This window comes from Carex rostrata, chromosome 5 (assembly GCF_964058835.1).
Source record: "Carex rostrata chromosome 5, lpCarRost1.2, whole genome shotgun sequence".
NCBI lineage: Eukaryota > Viridiplantae > Streptophyta > Magnoliopsida > Poales > Cyperaceae > Carex > Carex rostrata.
Window position 1 is genome coordinate 4,693,903 of NC_135922.1, and position 18,149 is coordinate 4,712,051.

Below are 18,149 nucleotides of genomic sequence, written 5' to 3' on the forward strand. Positions count from 1 at the left end.
CGTAAACTTTGATTCGGTTTATTATTTGTTGTCGAACATATGCATTCCTTTTTATTATTGAATGTGTTTGATTGAATTGCTATTGTATGGGTTTCATTTTTGAATATGGAGTTTGATTGCAAGTCCAATAATCTAACTGTGGCAAATTCGCACTGAGAATTTATTCTCACCCCCACCCTTCGGGTTATTTTACAGGTTCTGGTGCGACTGATCCCGGGGAGACACGCGAGTAGTAGGCCTTTGGTTGTATACCCTTATATGACCTAGATATATATATATATGTTTTGTTGTAGAGATTTAGGGTAGGCCTTATGGGTAGTATCCGGATGAAATACTTTTGATGTATTATATTCTGACCAGACTATGTACTTCGATTTATATCTATAAACTCTGTTTTATATTATTAGTTGTGAATGTTTGAATGTAAATTGAATTGTCTTGTAAGTATACACGGAGTTGTATGCTTACGGCGGGGTACTGTCGCATCCCGTGGCCGCGGGGTGTGACAATTTGTGAATTCAAACAAATGAGGCTTCAATTTGTAGAGCTATCTTAAGGTCCGGATATAAATTAACAATTTAGACAAAAGAAGTGTAAAAGAGAGGGTGCCAATTCATAATAAAAAAAATATTCGAAAGAATTAAACAGCTAAAAAAAAATGTTGCTGAAGACTGAATAAGATAAAAAAAAACATGGTAAAATAGTAATAATAACCCTGGTAAATGAGAAGAAAATGAGGATGAAGTTTTGGGTCCTAAATGGGCTTCGCCTGTGGGATCTTAATCCCGGCCCGTTGTATGAAGGAATAATCTACTTATTTTGGATTCCATTCGTCGACTTCTAACTCGTACATAAGCCTGACAGACTTTAATTGTTCTTCAAAGATTAATAATTTTCGGACAGTATTAATGGCATAAACTATAATTCAAAAAATTACGATAAAAATGCTCCCTTGAGTTGTGTAATAAAAAAAGTTTCCTCAAGTTGTTTCTGTTATACACACACCATAACTTGGTTGGGCTGGCTAAATATTTTAAGTGGGTAAAGATTTTGTATATGTATGATGGTGATATCATTCAGAAATTCAAATTTCAATTTTGATGACAAACAAGATTTTGCTTAGTAGACGGTAAAATTATTAGAAATTTAGAATGCATATGATATGATGAGACGTATAAATCAAGTAATACAATTTGTGTGATACAAGAAAATGCATTTTGTATGAAGAAACTTTTATTGCTTATAAAATATTCTTATGTTTCATTATTCATCTAATTAAGTATCAAAATTAAATAAAATTTATTGCTAATATCATAAACAAATAATATAGAGTATCATTTATTCGATTGTCTTCTATTAGATATTGGAGTATCATTTATTAGATTGTCTTCTATTAGAGTATCATTTATTCGAATCAAGCAGTGTCAAAGCTGTCCTGTCAAGATGAAAGAATTTCTATTCAAAGTCTGAGAAAGAATTTTCAAAATTAGTAGTCTATGTTTTCTTTAGAATAACTCTCACATTGATTATTGTAGTGTGATATAAAGACAACTCTTGGTAATTTTTATCCTTAGTCCTTGCAGTTTAAGCTTGTTTCAATTGTCTGTTGGTTTTTCTTATATAGGGTTTGGTTTTGCCGTTAATAGCTGACTTCATATATGCATTGTGTTACAAGAAAATAATTAGTTTCTAAAATGTTTCCCACGAACTACTATTCTATGTGAGGGATAGAGAGAGAGAATATAATCAACCTCATATATCCTCTCTATTTCCGAAAAAAAGAGAGAGGATATATGAGGTTTTGGCTATAAGTGCCAAAACGAGGCCCTATATAAGAAAAAACAAATAGACAACTGAAACAAACTTAATATGTGAGAAATAATGTGAAATTTCACAGCAAGTGGTGTTGTTATTATTACATCACAATTAATCAGAGCTAGACCTCTTCTAAAGAAATCATAGACGACTGACTTTGAAACTTATTTTTTAAAAATTAGAATAGAAATTTGATAGAGAAAGGATTACTATGGAGTGATGGTACCGGAAACTAATTAATGACCGAGTAAGTCTTCGCATTTCTCAATCAGAGAAGAGTCCAGTCGTCAAGACTTAGTGAGTGTTGGAGATACAAGTTCTAGTCGTTATCACATTAAGGTTGGCAAAGACTTTCTGGTAGGCACCCAATTTATGACTGAATACACCCATTCATTTCTCAGTTCCTAAAATACTTTTCATGTTTTTAATTTCATGCAGATCTTTTTTCTATAATTTTGTGTATTTTATCATGCAATTTAAATTGATACTTCTATAATATTTTAAGTAATTTTGTGTATTTTTTCATGCCAGTAATTTTAAGTAATGCGAGGAAATTTGTCGTAATTGCTATTAGATAATAGAGGAGGGATAAAATTACATTATTTTTGGTGACACATCTTGACACCAATCAGTGACCGCACATCTAATGTTTAATCAATGGCCAGATATCATTCCTAAATCAAAAATTTTTGCGCTGTCTTTCCTTTCTGCTATTCGTTAACTGGAGGGTCCAGTAACTGAAAAACACCTTAAACCCCGGCACCACACTTTAACCCTAGAAGTTGTCGCCACGCCATCGCCTTGTTTCCACTAACTTCTGGTATTTCTCTTGTCACTAAGATTGGTAGATTCATTTTTACTGGTCCAATTTGATGGAATTTGAGAATATCTGGTGGGCAAAAACCCAATAAAAAACTTCATTCAATACCCATTTTTTTTTTCATCCAATAGCTTTTAAGTTTTAACATGAAACTGGAACTAGTACAATTAAATACTCATTTCTTGTTCAATTTGTACTAGGACAGTGCCTAAAACTTGAACTGGTACGGATTTGGTACTGGATGATCGATGACCACAACTGGATATGATTTTGTTACTGGTAAAAGCAAAAGCATTCAGAACTGATAAATTAGAAATCTTTGCTTCTTTGAAACAGTTAAAAAAATGCTAGAGTTGGGTGGCCTTTACACCCTTGCATAGAGAACACTTTAATAAGATTTAATTGATGTCAGTTTGAGTGCTCGCTTAATTTGATAGTTTTTTTACTGTTAAGCATTCCTAGTGAAATTTTCTCTTTTGAACTTACGAAATTTTCACTTTGAGTTTTTGTTACTATTGCGTGTAACAATTCTCTCTAACTGCAGCCCACCATGACTTTGCCTTCCATGTCAATAATCTTGAACTAGCTAGATGCAACACTTTTAAAGCCATACGAGTGCCAGTGGTTGTAGTACCTCCATAAATACTGGAAAAAAAAATTGAAGCACAACTCAAAACAATCAGTTCCAAGGAAACAGATGAAGAAAAGACTTTTCGGTAGAAGGAGAGAGAGGACAGTGCTCCAGTTGAAGTACCAGTTTTGTATAGAGAGAATAATATTTTGTTGTAGAGATACAACTTGTGTGCCATACTTAATTTGTGTGGTTTTAATTCAAATTGTTCTATTTAGTGTATTTAATCATTTTTTGTTACATGTGGTCAATGCTTGTATGAACTCTTATTATAGAGATATTGTATTATAGGCTTTTATCCTATGCATTCTCTATTTTTTTTTTCAATGGATGATAGGTACGATATTGAAATTGATTGAACTATCTCATCTGAATTCATGCATAAATGAACAAAATTATTACTTCCATGAGAATTATTATTCTAAACTGAGTTGGTGCATGAATCGGTGAGACAGTGGATGTTTACTACTTTTTTTTTGACATACTGTCTCATTTTCAGGTACTTGTTTACTGTTGCTTTTTTGAGAGAAATTGTTTACTGTGATTTTTAGAAACAAAAGGGTTCATTGTGTAAATTTCACAATACCCCTGTGTCAGAACTTTGCATACATCGTGGAACTCAAAATTATTGATGAATGTTGTTGGTTCTAGCAATTTGACTTGAATTATGTCATATATATTTGTTCCAGGGTGCAAGATCATATATATATTTGTTCTAGCAATTTAACTCAAAATTCCTTTAACTTATTCCATGGTGCAAGTTCATATATATTTGTTCCATGACAGTGGACCTCTTTAGAAAGATGACTGTCAAAAGAAATATAAACAAATCAACAATGATACTCTCAAAAGAAATATCATTTATTTGGCATCTCATTTTTTCCTTTTCTTTAACATCTCTCATCACCTCCAACTCACCTTCCTACAAAATGGCACTTGGAAGTTGGAAGCCCAAATAGAGACATTATGATATTCAAAAAGTGGTACCATAGGAACATGAAAATAGTACCAGTGTCTTAAACAAGAATCATCTCAAAATTTAACATACAAGATAAAATTATACACATTTAATTTATTCTATAAACAATAAATCACACACAATATGATAGTAAATTATATTGTACATTGCGCCAAAAATTACAATAAATTCATCAAATAGACATCAGTCTATTCTCCAAACAAGAACCATTACAAACAAATTAATCACATAGTGTAAAAGCTTGAGACCATTAAGCAACTAATTCACATATATGTCTAGAACAAAAGCGGCACTTTTCACAATTTGCTTCCCCAATTTCTTGCCAGAAAAGTAAATAGAAGGAATTATTGGAAGAAGCTTTTCTTCAGTATCATTACTGGTTTGGCATTGCAAAAGTGATACACAAAAACATGCATATATTAAAATTAGTAATTAAAATTAGTAATATACATTTCTCGTGCAACACCAAAGTAGGATTGCATATCAATTAAATATAAATACAAAACAACATCATCCCTCGCCATTCATCATTCAGTGTCTTCACTCTCCATGCCATACTCTTATCCATATACCGACAATTCAACAAATGTCAGATTCAAGCAGCAAATTGATAAGTGATGTGTTTGGAAAATTAGAATACAACAGTTCTTAATTAGTACAAATGAAGCCAATAAAAAAGAAAAACAAAATTGACTACATGTAGATTCTCAAATACTAAAAACAAAAATAACATTCTAAGTTTCTAACTAAAAAAAGGAAAATGCAACAAACGACGACTAGAACTGGGGTGTTTTTAGGTTTACCAAGTCTCTTTCTGAACTCAATTCTAAAACCTATGAGATTACCTTCAAAAGACGAATCCGAACCATTAAAACACTTCTACCTTATTATTTCTGCGTCGACATTTGAAATTTTTTTAACTTTCCAATTAATTTAGTATAAAGTCAAGCGGTCAACATTAGCAGGTTTTAATGTAGGTGAGTTCCAATGGTTCGTATTCGTCCTTTGAAGACAATATGTTCCAATGGTTCGGATTCGTCATTTAAAACCACTATAATTTAATTTTTAGAACTTGTTTAACATATTAAATATCAGACTGTGACCCATTTGTTGGAACTTATTTGAGATAAAGCATGTTAGAAGCTTCGAACGTGTCCCATAAAACTTGACTTAAGAAATTTACAAATTAACAACTACAAAGTCACATTCCACTACTTCACATGAAACATTTTTTGTTTCTTTTTTTCTTCAACAACACAATAATTAAAAAATAAATCACATGAATCAATACACAAGGTACAATTAATATTACTAGTTGTTTCTTGAGAATAAAAACGACCTTTGCTTCATTTCGATATCTATGAAGTTGTTTGTTAGGTTGCATCTGATAATTTAAACTTACATTATTGAAATTGAAGATGTTGTCACAACAGTTGGCATACCAACCCATCCACTAATTGCATTCTTGACATTTAGAAAATTTTCTCCTGGGATTCTTTTTGGTCAACGAAAGTATCACAACACTTGGCTTATGACATTTCTTGCAAGAAGGATTTGATGAATAACTACTATTTTGATTATTCATTTTGCCTATACAAAACAAAAAATGACATTGAAGAACTAATCCCTAGTTTAAATTATACCTAATTCAAGCAAACCATATAAAAAAACTATTAAAAGAAATATATATTAAAGGAGATGATAGAAATCTAGCACACAAATTTAAGCAATTAAACCAAATGATGCCCATATAGGAATGCTAGCTTCTTAGTTTGTCATTGTTGGGAAGTTGATTTCTCAGTGAGTCAGAGAGAAATCAAGGGTATGGGGATCGACATAGCTAGGATTTAGTGAAATATATAATGTCATCACCATCGGTTCAATATATGAAGCAGTTGGTGTATACAAAACTTAAGTTTCCAATTATTTACAGCGTTGCCTCGAAAAACATCATCATATATGTAGGTTTCAATATAGTAACGAGTTAGTACATTGCTCTAGCCAACAGCAATGACTCATATTACACAATGGATAGAAAAGGTCACCCCCTCAACGCCATCGGCCTCTGTAGTCCAACCATGTCGCAGAGACAATCAAAGTAAACTATTGGATAAAATTAACCGATGGCAATGGACGGGGCCAACAACACCATATGTTGATTAGGCACAGATCGATATTTTGGATATATAAATCACATCTAACGGTTCAGATGGATATTTTGGATTTTGAAAATGAAAAAATGACTTATAAGCATATTCCCTCATATGCTTATGCAAGTAGAGTAGCCAACCTCTATATATATATAATTATTGTACATGGTTGGGAAGGACCCATGTCTATTTTTGTTCAATATACATGGTTGTTTTATTTGAACTATGCAGATTAATAATTAGTTTTTATACTTTTTTGGCACCTCTTCAAATTTTCCCACGTCTTTACTAATTCTAAACAACTCCACCGGTCTACGTCCAATCAAATAACTCTTAACTCCCCAGTTACTTCTCCCTCTTTATACTTTTAACTCCTCAATCAGTCTCTCCAGCTCCCTCTTCACTTCTCTCTTAGGGTTTCATATATATCACCCATGTCAATTTAGGGTTTCGGCACTGCTGTGAGAACCACATATTTTCCAACTTAGTTACATTTTTGTTTCTAAACTTGATTAATTAGCTAGGTTTCTAAACTTGACTAATCATGAAAGACATTAAACGACGGATGCAGAGAACTTGGAGTCGTTGAATTTGGAGTCAAAGTATAAACTGGAGTCTAGTCTTCCCCCTCGATTTATACGAGGGTAATATTGAAAGAATAAATATGAAACTGATCGAGTATAAACTGGTTTTACATGCATAAACTGGCTTTAATTTGTTTTTTCCATGATGATGTATATTTTTTTGAAAAGTAGTGGATGTTCCACCGATTTCATATTAAAACCAAAATACTTCTTCTGATGGTATCCAAATTGGATATCAAAACTAGAAGTAAAAGAGTCATACATCAATTCCAGCATTGTTAATCAAACCAAAAGAGCATAACAAAAACATACAGACAAACCAAAAAACATGAATCTAACTAATCTGAAAAGACTAATCCAAACATAAACTATTCTAAGGCTGCCCAATTCACTCCATCATCTTCATTCTGTTCTTCTCCATACATTGGACTTTGGTGGTTGCCATTGCCACCATCCGGAGGTGAATTGGTGGGAGTCTCTCTTGCCAAGAATAGCAGCAGGTCCACTGTCTGAGCAGTGTCCAGGCTGCTTGTGCCTTCCTCCTGAACTTGATCTGGGAGGTCCTTAACATCAGACGGCATCATTAGACTTAATTTAAGTAAAGAATTTTTAGGTATAGAATTGCACCATAAATGAGCTAAAGAAATAATTTTAGCACCAAGTGATTTAATAGGCAAGGGTTTAGAGTTGTTAAAACAAACCCTATTTCTCTCTAACCAGATTGTCCAAAGGACAGAGACAAGCATTAAAATTATAGTATTCCTGTCTTTCAATGGTATACAAGTCTCAATTAACCAAAGATCATATAAACTAACACCATAAAAACTAAAATTATTATGAGAAGCAATCCAATTCCATATGCATTGAGCATATGAACATTCTACAAATAAATGATCTGCACTCTCAGGTGCATAACATAATTCACAAAGTACCTCTCTAGGCCAACTGTTTTTCCTCAAATTGGTTTTGGTTAGAAGTTTATCTCTTTTGAGCAGCCATAAGAAGACCTTAATTTTCAGTGGTATATGGGTGCCCATATATGTTTATATTCAGAGTTTGAAAAACCTCTAAATTCTAACCATTTATAAAAAAATTAACTGTAAACAAATCATTTTGAGACCATCTCCAAATTAACCTATCTCCCATGTTAGAAGAAAGGTTAAAGTGTTGAAACACATGTTACAAAGCTATCTATTCTTCCAAGTAAATACCAATCAACTGTCTCCTGAAAGACAAAGACAGGTGTGAGGAGGCAAAAGCCTTAGCAATAGATATGAATTCCATGATGATGTATATATATGGGTTAATTTAAAATTGTTGAAGACTGTTATGTAAAGTTGAAGGGGAAAAATAACATGTTTGTGTGAAGTTCTTAATGTACTTGCTGGCTATATATGTGTTTGTTGCATGATCAAAAATTATTTTTGCAAATTATGACATGGAATGATGAAACCAATAGCAATCATTGATGAGTTGATCTAGCTGAAAGCAGAACCTGACAGAGGAACCGTGTACAAGGCTAAAATGTCAGGTTTTGTTTTCTTTATTTTTTTTGTTTTATTTTCTTATTAGCTCGAGATGTTAGGCTTTTAATTTTTCGTTTTAATTATTAGTTCTCAGAGGCTCTCTTGATAAATGTGAAAGATGTAATTAAATTGTATGTATAAGGTATATTATGGATATGAATTGTATTTATCTGTCGAATGTTAAATAAATATGATTGATTTATGTATGTTGTGTTGAACATTTATGTTTGTTTAATGTTTGTTTTTCTTCGGTTTGGATGGGCCATGGCATCCCCCTTTGTTTTTTTTTTTTTTTTTTTTTTCATTTTTTTTCTAGTTTGAGATGTGCTATGGCGTCCCGCATGGATACCATGGCTTATTCCTGGCTTCCAATTAATTTTTGAAATTCCCATACAACATTTTCTATTTTTAATTTTTTTGTTTCATTTTCCTATGAATAAAAATTTCAGGTTAAAATTGCTTAACTGCAACGCTACGTTAGTAGATACGTACTATCGTGAGTAATAGTGATAATCTCAATTGTAATTTCTTATAATCGACAATACTTATTATTTTATGGTAAATGTAGATGTAAACAAGGTCAAATAATTAATGCCGTTGGTTGAGTAGGAGAGCCCGATGAGAATGTATAATTGATGTTCTAACAATTCAAAAATTATCCTTTACTATGGTGGGATCATAGAGTTGCAGGTTGGAATATAATTGAATGATATTGGTCGCACAATTACAAAATACAATTACACCCGACAACACTCTCTCTGTCTCTTTCTCCTCCTTTCTTTTTGTCTTTTTCTTATTTTTATTTTCATTAATATCTCTCTCGTCCCACTGACTTTTCTTATAGGAGAAGATTATTCCTACGCTAGTTAGCTACGATAATATGATTGATTCATTGATTCATTAATTGCTACTATACGGCACAACTAACTGTACTGTTCAATGACTGCTGCGTTTGAGTCAAGTTAACTACAATTTGTAATTACAATTACATTACACAAATTGTTACATAAATAACATTTTAAGTTTCTAACTAAAAAAAAGGAAAATGCAACAAACAACGAGTAGAACCGTTGAAACACTTCTACCTTGTTATTCCTGCATCTACATTTGAAATTTTTTTAACTTTCCAATTAATTTAGTATAAAGTGAAGCGATCAACATTAGTAGGTTTTAATGTAGATGAATTCCAACGGTTCGCATTCGTCATTTAAAGCCAATATGATTGATTTTAGAGTTAAGTTCATAAATGGACTTGGTGAACTTAAGAACATGTGCCCAATAGTCTAATTCAAAGGTGAAATTCTTTGGCTAGTCGCTGGCTCTAATAGTCTAATTCATCTCAAATTTTGAGTCTCAATCATATCTAGGTTTTTCCGTGTTTTGTTTGTTTCCAAATATTGTGGTATTTTTTTAGATCTTAGGCGGAGAACAAAATTTAATTAGTATTTTTTGAGTTCTGAATGTTTTTTTTCTCACTATTTGATTTTTCGTTTATTTTTTTATTTTTGATTTGCATGAAAAAAATTTGTCACTGCTCTATGGCTTCTCTCTGACTTCAAGTGATCAAATTGATCTTTTTGTACCTGATTAACTAATGGGTTTAAATCCGATAAGCTTTTGGAATCCGGTTTCTGCCCTCTCTAGCAAAAATTCTGCGTCCGCCCTGCATATTTTCCAGTGAGATACTCTTTAAAAATTACATCAGAAAACATAAGATTTTACAAATTTTCGTTCTAATTTTCAAAATTTATCAAAAATTTCACGTAAGAGTCAATTTGGATTTGCCAGTGTGTAAGCTATGGATAAAACCCAAGAAACTTATTTTCTTGAATAAGAAAAACAGTCTTTCATATTATCTTTTAACAAATCGATTATAAACATCAGTAAACACAACACAACACCAACTTTGCACGAAAAAAAAGAACAAAATGCAAAAAACAGAGAACGAAGGAACTGAAATAAAAGAAATTACACATAGCTCACAACTCCAAAAAAAAAATAAAAATCCACATTACTGGTCAATAAATAAGGAGATCCGATCAACTTTTTTTTTTTTTTTTTGAGATAGTGAACATGACTAACAACATTACTTGGTTACAACATCCACTGATTCTGTTTTTTTTTTTTTGAGATAGTGTCTACAGCCACACAAGCCTCTACAACATATAGAACATGACTAACAACATTCACTGGTTCTGCATCCCTAATGAAGCGGAACTGATCTCCACTGTCCCACTACAATAAAAATTTAAAATAATTTCAGCAGAACAGTTCCATAATATGTCAAAATTGTTAGGATTGCACTACATAAACATCAACAAGAACACGAACACAAGCCACTCCCTTGAATCTCCCTTCCCACCCTTGATTTTATTTCATTGAAAAAAGATACAGCAGAAGTTTTCTGTTTTTTTTTTTTTTTTTTTTTTTTGAAATCTATTTTCTATATATTTTTTTTCATACACAGCTCTACATATATAAACTGAAAAACACACCACACGTATATTTGGTATCTACTAAAGAAATCAATTCCAATCATCTATATTTAGAAGCTTTGCTCTGTATTTGGAAGGACAATCACTGCCAGCCATTCATTGGAGAACCGCCAGGTGTGGTTGGAGCAATTACATCATATATGGGCTGGAGTAATATTCTTCTTTCCTTCTTTTGTAGATCCTAAATATTACAACGTGTCATAGTGCTAGTTTTGATAATATCTGAACATATTAACAAGAATTTGATTTTCAATGTTACCTGAACCTCTATTTTCATTTGTTTCTGAAGTAATATGCATGGTGCCATTATTGCTGACAGAAGGTTCAGCACTCGTCCCTGCACCTGACCTGAAACCATGAACAGAAAATCAAGAAAAGAACTTGAACTCATTAGAAACAAAGATATTTCTTAATTTAGCTAATTCTGTCTTACTATATATCAAAAGACTTGAGAAATCTATCGAAGCAGCCATTTTAATGTCACAAAATCGTCCTTGATGAAAAGTGCAACTGCTATGTTCCTTTACCCATTGGAATGGCTTAGAGGCTCAGATACGTTCACCGACTATTATAACATACTTTAATGAGAAACATGTAACTAGATTTTTATTTGAGAAAATGGTGTTGCCGATAATTACAAAATTAATTACCAATTTCAATAGTTTCTCTAATTTGTTCTAAATTAACGACTTTAATGAAGTTATCTTTTGCGACACAGTTATTGCAAGACTCTTGACTCATGTACCAGTGCACCAGGGAATGTGAAAATGATGGTATGAATGATCCTGTTTTAAAATGGTCTGAGAATACCTCGATATGGTGGTGCTGCAATACGAAATAGCAAGCTATGCAATAAATGCAGTGTACACCATAAATGTTAGCGGGCATGCACTATGCAGCAGAGAAATCAAAATTGATTAACATATGTCAATTAACAATATCAAATACCAAGAATGAGTAACATTCAAGTTCAAAATGTAAAAAATGTACATCTCTGGTAAGTAAGAAGTAACATGGAAATCCTGATAGCTTGCTGGTGCACAAGTACTGGCATACACTGACATAATATGATGTATAATACCGATCTGATTAACCAGAACTAAATCCACACTTGTAATTGCATTGAACTATTTATCAGCTTGCACATAAGACAATAGATGGATTATGTCAGTTGCAGTCTTGCAGATATCTTGCAGATATTAAATGCAAAATGCTACTTAACAAGAACATTAATATATTGGATTCTTGTGCTCTATTAGAAAAAGGAGAACTCAAATCGTTACCTCTTCACAGGCGCCAGTGTGCTGATATATGGAAATAAAACGAAGTCACTGTCGTAATTGGGCTCCTCAAACCTGCACACTTGCCGACCTTCCATGTCTCTGAGCACCAGCCCTGTCACATCCTCATTATACTCCCGAAATGCCAATCTGGCTGAGCCCTGCGACCGGATTGGCATGGCATACGCACTTTTGCTCAGCCAAAAATTCCCCATCTCCTCCCATTTCGGCATTTCCATCTTGTTTGTTGCCTCCATGGTGCTCACCTTAATCTGTCCTAGGTTTAATATGGACGTAACGCTCAGATGCATGTCCATCTCGCCGAGCTCCCACGAGACCTCATTCATATCAGTATGCGGCTTCGGCATGGTGCTCGATCTGTCTTTAACTGGATCGTAACTGTTATGAATTGACGAAGTGTTAGAGTCGAATTTTGGTTGTTTTAGTGTAAACTTCTTTGGCAAGTAGGAAATGGGACGAGGTATGTATAGATGCAGAGATATCATTGGTATTGTTTTGAACATGGAGTTTTGCATTGTAAATTATGTCACTAAATATTTTCTTTTTATAATAAAAGAAAAAATCTTGGCTGCATGGCTATTGGTATGCATTTACTTCAGTACATGATGAATTCAACAGGGTACTCAGTGATAAACTTACCAATATGGCAATTTGATGTAAACTACTGTATATGATAAACATTAAGTAATCTCCAGTATTATAGTTACTTTTTTTGCAACTTAAACCTCATCTGTGTTCAAAATGACAGAAAGTTATTATTCATTTTTCATTACATGTGCAAAAATAATGCTATGTCATCAATCAGCTTTTGCAGAGCATGCAACAAAAACCTATTTCCTATAATACAAGGCACTCTATTTCTACTAAACTAAAACTAATAAATTACCAGAAAGACGTACCTGAGCACAGTCTCCATGGCCGTGCGCCAATAAGCCACCGCGCCAACAGCCGTGCCTGATTGAGCCACGATATTCTCCACTGCACAAATCTGATCTGACAGGGCCCACACCCATTTTTTTGATGAAAAGGTCTCAAAGGTATACAGCCCCTCTACACCTTTGACTGGATACGCACATACCACCTGATAACTGAAGCTATAATTGTACAGTGAGTCAAAAACAACCACCACTGCCACATTATCACAATGCTCAACAGTTGTCTCAGGAAGTTCTGCCCATTCCATGGTGGTCGGGTTGGTGATGTAATACTTTAAACTCCATTGCCCTCTAACACACAGAACACCATGTGTCGATGCCTTAATGATCACAGGTTCAGGCAGGTATGAAAAGCTTGGATCGGGTATGTTCGTTGAAGGGGCATCCAAGGAGACATAGTGTATGCTGAACCCTGTCTGATAAAGCAGGCCCGAAATGCTCTTCGGATGCAAGAAATGCGAGACCACCACCAATGGGTTTGAGATCTGAGTCTTAAAATTAAGCGACACTGATTTGAAACGCAAGAGCGACCTGGCCGGGAGGTGTGGCAATACCAGGCGTGGATCTGCCAGGAGTGATTCATAAGCATCATCCATCAGATCAGAGTAGTTACTGGTCTCGTTAGGTATGTAATCATCCATCGGAGCAATAGTGGTACTAACGATGTCAGAGAGACCCGTCTCCACAATGGAACTTGTAATGTCCTCCATTTCATTGCCCATAGAAACCTGGCCATCCATGGTAGCTTTTCTCTAGTCGACTATACTATGGTGCAAAGGAAGTGTCTCTTGGGTGATCTGTTTCTTCTTGCTTTTCTTGTTCTTATTTGCTGTTATTTTGGTTTGAATGGATTTGTTCCTTCTCTAATATATAAAGATACAAAGACTCAACGCTTTGTCAAGAGGGAAATTTTTTTACGTAAATAACTGTTTCCTCAATCAAATGTCCCAAACGTATTCGCACCCTAAATATATGTGGGAACCACTCCAAACTGCATGGGGGACCATATATGTTTTTAAAGGTTTTTTCTTTTTCTCCATTCAATCTCGTCCATATTTCTAACGATCTGTGATGAATTTTGAAAATCTAAAATTATGAATGTCTTCAATACAATTTTCACTTTCAAATGAGATACACAATGATATACTTTCAAACTCGTCGCCACATAAGTATTTATAACTCGTCGTACAAGTATTTATATCTATGCATGCAAATATATTTTACGCATGACACTGAATGATACTTGAATGTATTACTACTATCATGTACTTCAAGTATTTTTACCTATGCATTGAAAATAACGAAAAAACTAAGCCAAAACCCTAGATAATTTAGCAACATAAATATTTATATATATAGAGAGAAAGAAGTTGGCTACAATACTTATATAAGCATATGAGAGTATATGCTTATAAGCTATGTTGCATGGATACGGGTACGGGTATCGTGTCGGATATGACACGGGTACGGCGACACGGCAATTCTAAAAAACAGAGGATACAACACGGCTATCATATATTTATTATTTTAATTATATTCAGCACTCATGTTATAATTAAAAAAAAATGTTAAAGCTAAACCTAAGTATCAGTTAAATTCGGCATTTGTTAGAAAGAGACATATATAACATCTAGTAGAGTGGTACTCAATTTTGATACTCAAATCGGCTTCCAGGGATCGAATCGCGCGGAAGGGAAAAAAGAAAGAAAGAAAGTAAATTGGCACATGTTTCGGCGGAGTTCATGAGCTCGGTGTTTTCGCGGTTCAGGAGCGCGGATTGCGCCTGGCCTCTTTCTGCAGTTCGATTATGACCGTATCCTGACTGCAGACGTATCCAGTCGTGTCGGAAAGGGTCAACTAGGTGTCGGAGACCGTATCAGACGGGTAGGGACACGCCAGCTAGCGTGTCTGACACGTATCGTACGCGTGTCGGGGGCGTGTCGGTGTCGGATACGTATCGGACACGGGTACGATGGCTTTTTAGGAGTGTCGAGGTAACATAGCTTATAAGTCATTTTTTCGTTTTCAAAATCTAAAAAGTCGATCTGAACTGTTAGATGTGATCTCTATATTGAAATGTTCTTGGAGACCAAATTTTACATTTTTCTGAATTCTTTTACTATTTATTAAGGCACTTTGAAAATTGCTAATCCAACGGTAGCTTAACAAAATAATAAAATCAGAACCTACCGTTGGTCAACGATTTTTAAAAGTGGCTTAATAAAGAGTATAAAAAATTCAGAAAAAATGTAAAATTTGGTCTCCAAGCACATTTCAATATAGAAATCACATGTAACGGTTTAGATTGAATTTTTGAATTTTGAAAATGAAAAAATGACTTATAAGCATACACCCTCATATGCTTATGGAAGTAGAGTAGCCAACCTCTATATATATATGTATATATAGAGTACGGCTAACGCGCTTCCTCTAGTATATTAACAATATGCTTCCGGTCTCTAAAATCTATCGAATCGGCTTGAAATGACAAATCTAAACCGTTCAAATCAATGTCCTTAATGAGAGCTTCGTTTCCATATAAAAAAATTAAGTTTCGAATATATTTATTATCAAGTCAAGCGGTCAAAAGATGAAGGATTTTATGCGCATTTTAATGCACTATTTTGGTCATTTTTTGACCACTTGACTTGATAGTAAATAAATTCGAAACTTAAATTTTTTTTATATGAAAACGAAAGTCTCATTAAGGACATTGGTTTGAATTGTTTAGATTTATCATTTGAAGCCGATTCGATAGATTTTAGAGACCGGAAGCATATTGCTAATATACTAGAGGAAGCGCGTTAGCCATACTATATATATATATATATATGGCTGCGGCTAATTTGCTGCCGCCCATTTTTCTGTTTTGTGATATTCAAACAACAAATTCAAACCGTTAGATGTTCAATCTATATTAAAATCTAATTGAAGACCAAATTTTACATTTTTTGGAATTTTTTTACTATTTATTAAGCTGGTTTGAAAATTGTTGTTTTCATTAAAATTCTGAAGCATTGAAAACTGTGGTTTTCAAACCATCTTAATAAATAGTAAAAAAATTTCAAAAAATGTAAAATTTGGCCTCCAAGTAGATTATAATATAGATTAAACATCTAACGGTTTGGATTTGTTGTTTGGACATCACACGGCTAAATATAGCCCCGGCAGCACCTCTGCTGAAATGCTGCCAGCAACAATTTAGACAGACCCTACCCTATATATATATATGTAGAGTGTGGCTAATTTGCTACAGGAAGCACTTCGGCCGAGGTGCTTCCGGGGCTATATTAGCGTATATGATGTTCAAACAACAAATCCAAACCGTTAGATGTTCAATCTATTATAAAATTTGCTTGGAGGCCAAATTTTACATTTTTTGAAATTTTTTTACTATTTATTAAAATGGTTTGAAAACCGCAGTTTTCAATGCTTCAGAATTTTAATGAAAACAACAATTTTCAAACCATCTTAATAAATAGTAAAAAATTTTCAAAAAATGTAAAATTTGGCCTCCAAGCAGATTTTATAATAGATTGAACATCTAATGGTTTGGATTTGTTGTTTGAACATCATATACGCTAATATAGCCCCGGAAGCACCTCGGCCGAAGTGCTTCCTGTAGCAAATTAGCCGGTCCCATATGGAGTGTGGCTAATTTGCTACCAGAACCACTTCGGTCGAGGTGCTTCCGGGACTATATTAGTGTATGTGATGTCCAAACAACAAATCCAAACCGTTAGATGTTTAATCTATACTATAATCTACTTGGAGATCAAATTTTACATTTTTTGGAATTGTTTTACTATTTATTAAGCTGGTTTGAAAACCGCTGATTTCAATGCTGGAGAAATTTACTAAAATCAGCGGTTTTCAAACCAGCTTAATAAATAGTAAAAAATTATAAAAAATGTAAAATTTGATCTCCAAGTAGATTACTGTATAGATTAAACATCCAACGGTTTGGATTTGTTGTTTGGACATCACACAACTAAATATAGCTCCGGCAGCACTTGGCAGAAATGCTGCCAGCAGCAATTTAGCCGGTCCCTATATATATGTATATATAAGTATGTATATATATGTATATATATATATATATATATAGGGTCAGGCTAATTTGCTGCCGGCCCTTTTTTATTTTTCTGATGTCTAAACAACAAATCTAAACCGTTAGATGTTTAATCTATATTATAATCTACTTGGAGACCAAATTTTACATTTTCTGGAATTTGTTTACTATTTATTAAGCTGGTTTGAAAACCGCTGATTTCAGTAAATTTCTGCAGCATTGAAATCAGCGGTTTTCAAACCAGCTTAATAAATAGTAAAAAAATTCCAAAAAATGTAAAATTTGATCTCCAAGTAGAGTACACCCTTCCCTCATATCTTCATTTTCAAAGTTCAAATAGTCGATTCGAACCTTCCAACGTGTTATTCATATTAAAATGTGCTTGGAGACCAAATTTTACATTTTTTTGGAAATGTTTTACTATTTTTTCAGAATTTTTGGAGACCAAATTTAAGCAATGTGTTCTCTCTTGAGATTCTTCAGGCGCACCCATGCTTCGCTTATCGTTTCCTCAATCCCTTGCGTAAAAGAAGTAATCTGGCTTCGATACTGCATGGTCTTGGATGGTGGAAAGTACTTGCCAAGGAAGGCCTTTGTCATTTGATCACAGCTTGTGATTGAGCTGGCTTCTAATGACTCAAGCCATTGAAATGGTTGATCTCCCAATGATAGTTGGAATAGAGGAAGTTGAAGATCATCTTATGTGACTCCTTCCACCTTGATCATATTGCAAGCGCCTTTGAATCTATTGAGGTGGATCTGAGGGTTCTCGTCTGATTGACCTTCAAACATATTCCTAGTCACCAATCGGATGTAGGAATTCTTGATGTCGAAATTGTTT

The 18,149-nt window shown here is 33.8% G+C and overlaps 1 protein-coding gene and 1 long non-coding RNA gene across 2 annotated transcripts; one reads left to right on the forward strand and one right to left on the reverse strand.

The window, feature by feature from the left end:
• The first annotated feature begins 2,537 nt into the window (after nt 1-2,537).
• On the forward strand, nt 2,538-3,573 carry LOC144553980 (uncharacterized). The gene is made up of 2 exons (XR_013511494.1): nt 2,538-2,635; nt 3,180-3,573. It is a non-coding gene; the product is annotated as an uncharacterized LOC144553980 (long non-coding RNA).
• A 7,135-nt stretch (nt 3,574-10,708) lies between these two features.
• On the reverse strand, nt 10,709-13,976 carry LOC144553736 (F-box protein At5g07610-like). The gene is made up of 4 exons (XM_078301939.1): nt 13,201-13,976; nt 12,284-12,679; nt 11,260-11,348; nt 10,709-10,740 (listed from the first exon to the last, which is right to left on the reverse strand). Exons 1-4 carry the CDS (start codon nt 13,974-13,976, stop codon nt 10,709-10,711), a joined length of 1,293 nt encoding a protein of 430 aa, XP_078158065.1.
• Nucleotides 13,977-18,149: the final 4,173 nt, after the last annotated feature.

Excerpts from the sequence above, each read along its gene's own strand:
- LOC144553736 (XM_078301939.1), bottom strand. The coding sequence starts at position 13,976 with ATGGATGGCCAGGTTTCTATGGGCAATGAAATGGAGGACATTACAAGT. Across the intron at positions 12,680-13,200 it reads GCCATGGAGACTGTGCTCAG|TTACGATCCAGTTAAAGACA; the intron begins GTACGTCTTTCT and ends AATTCATAACAG. Across the intron at positions 11,349-12,283 it reads ACACTGGCGCCTGTGAAGAG|GTCAGGTGCAGGGACGAGTG; the intron begins GTAACGATTTGA and ends TCATGGTTTCAG.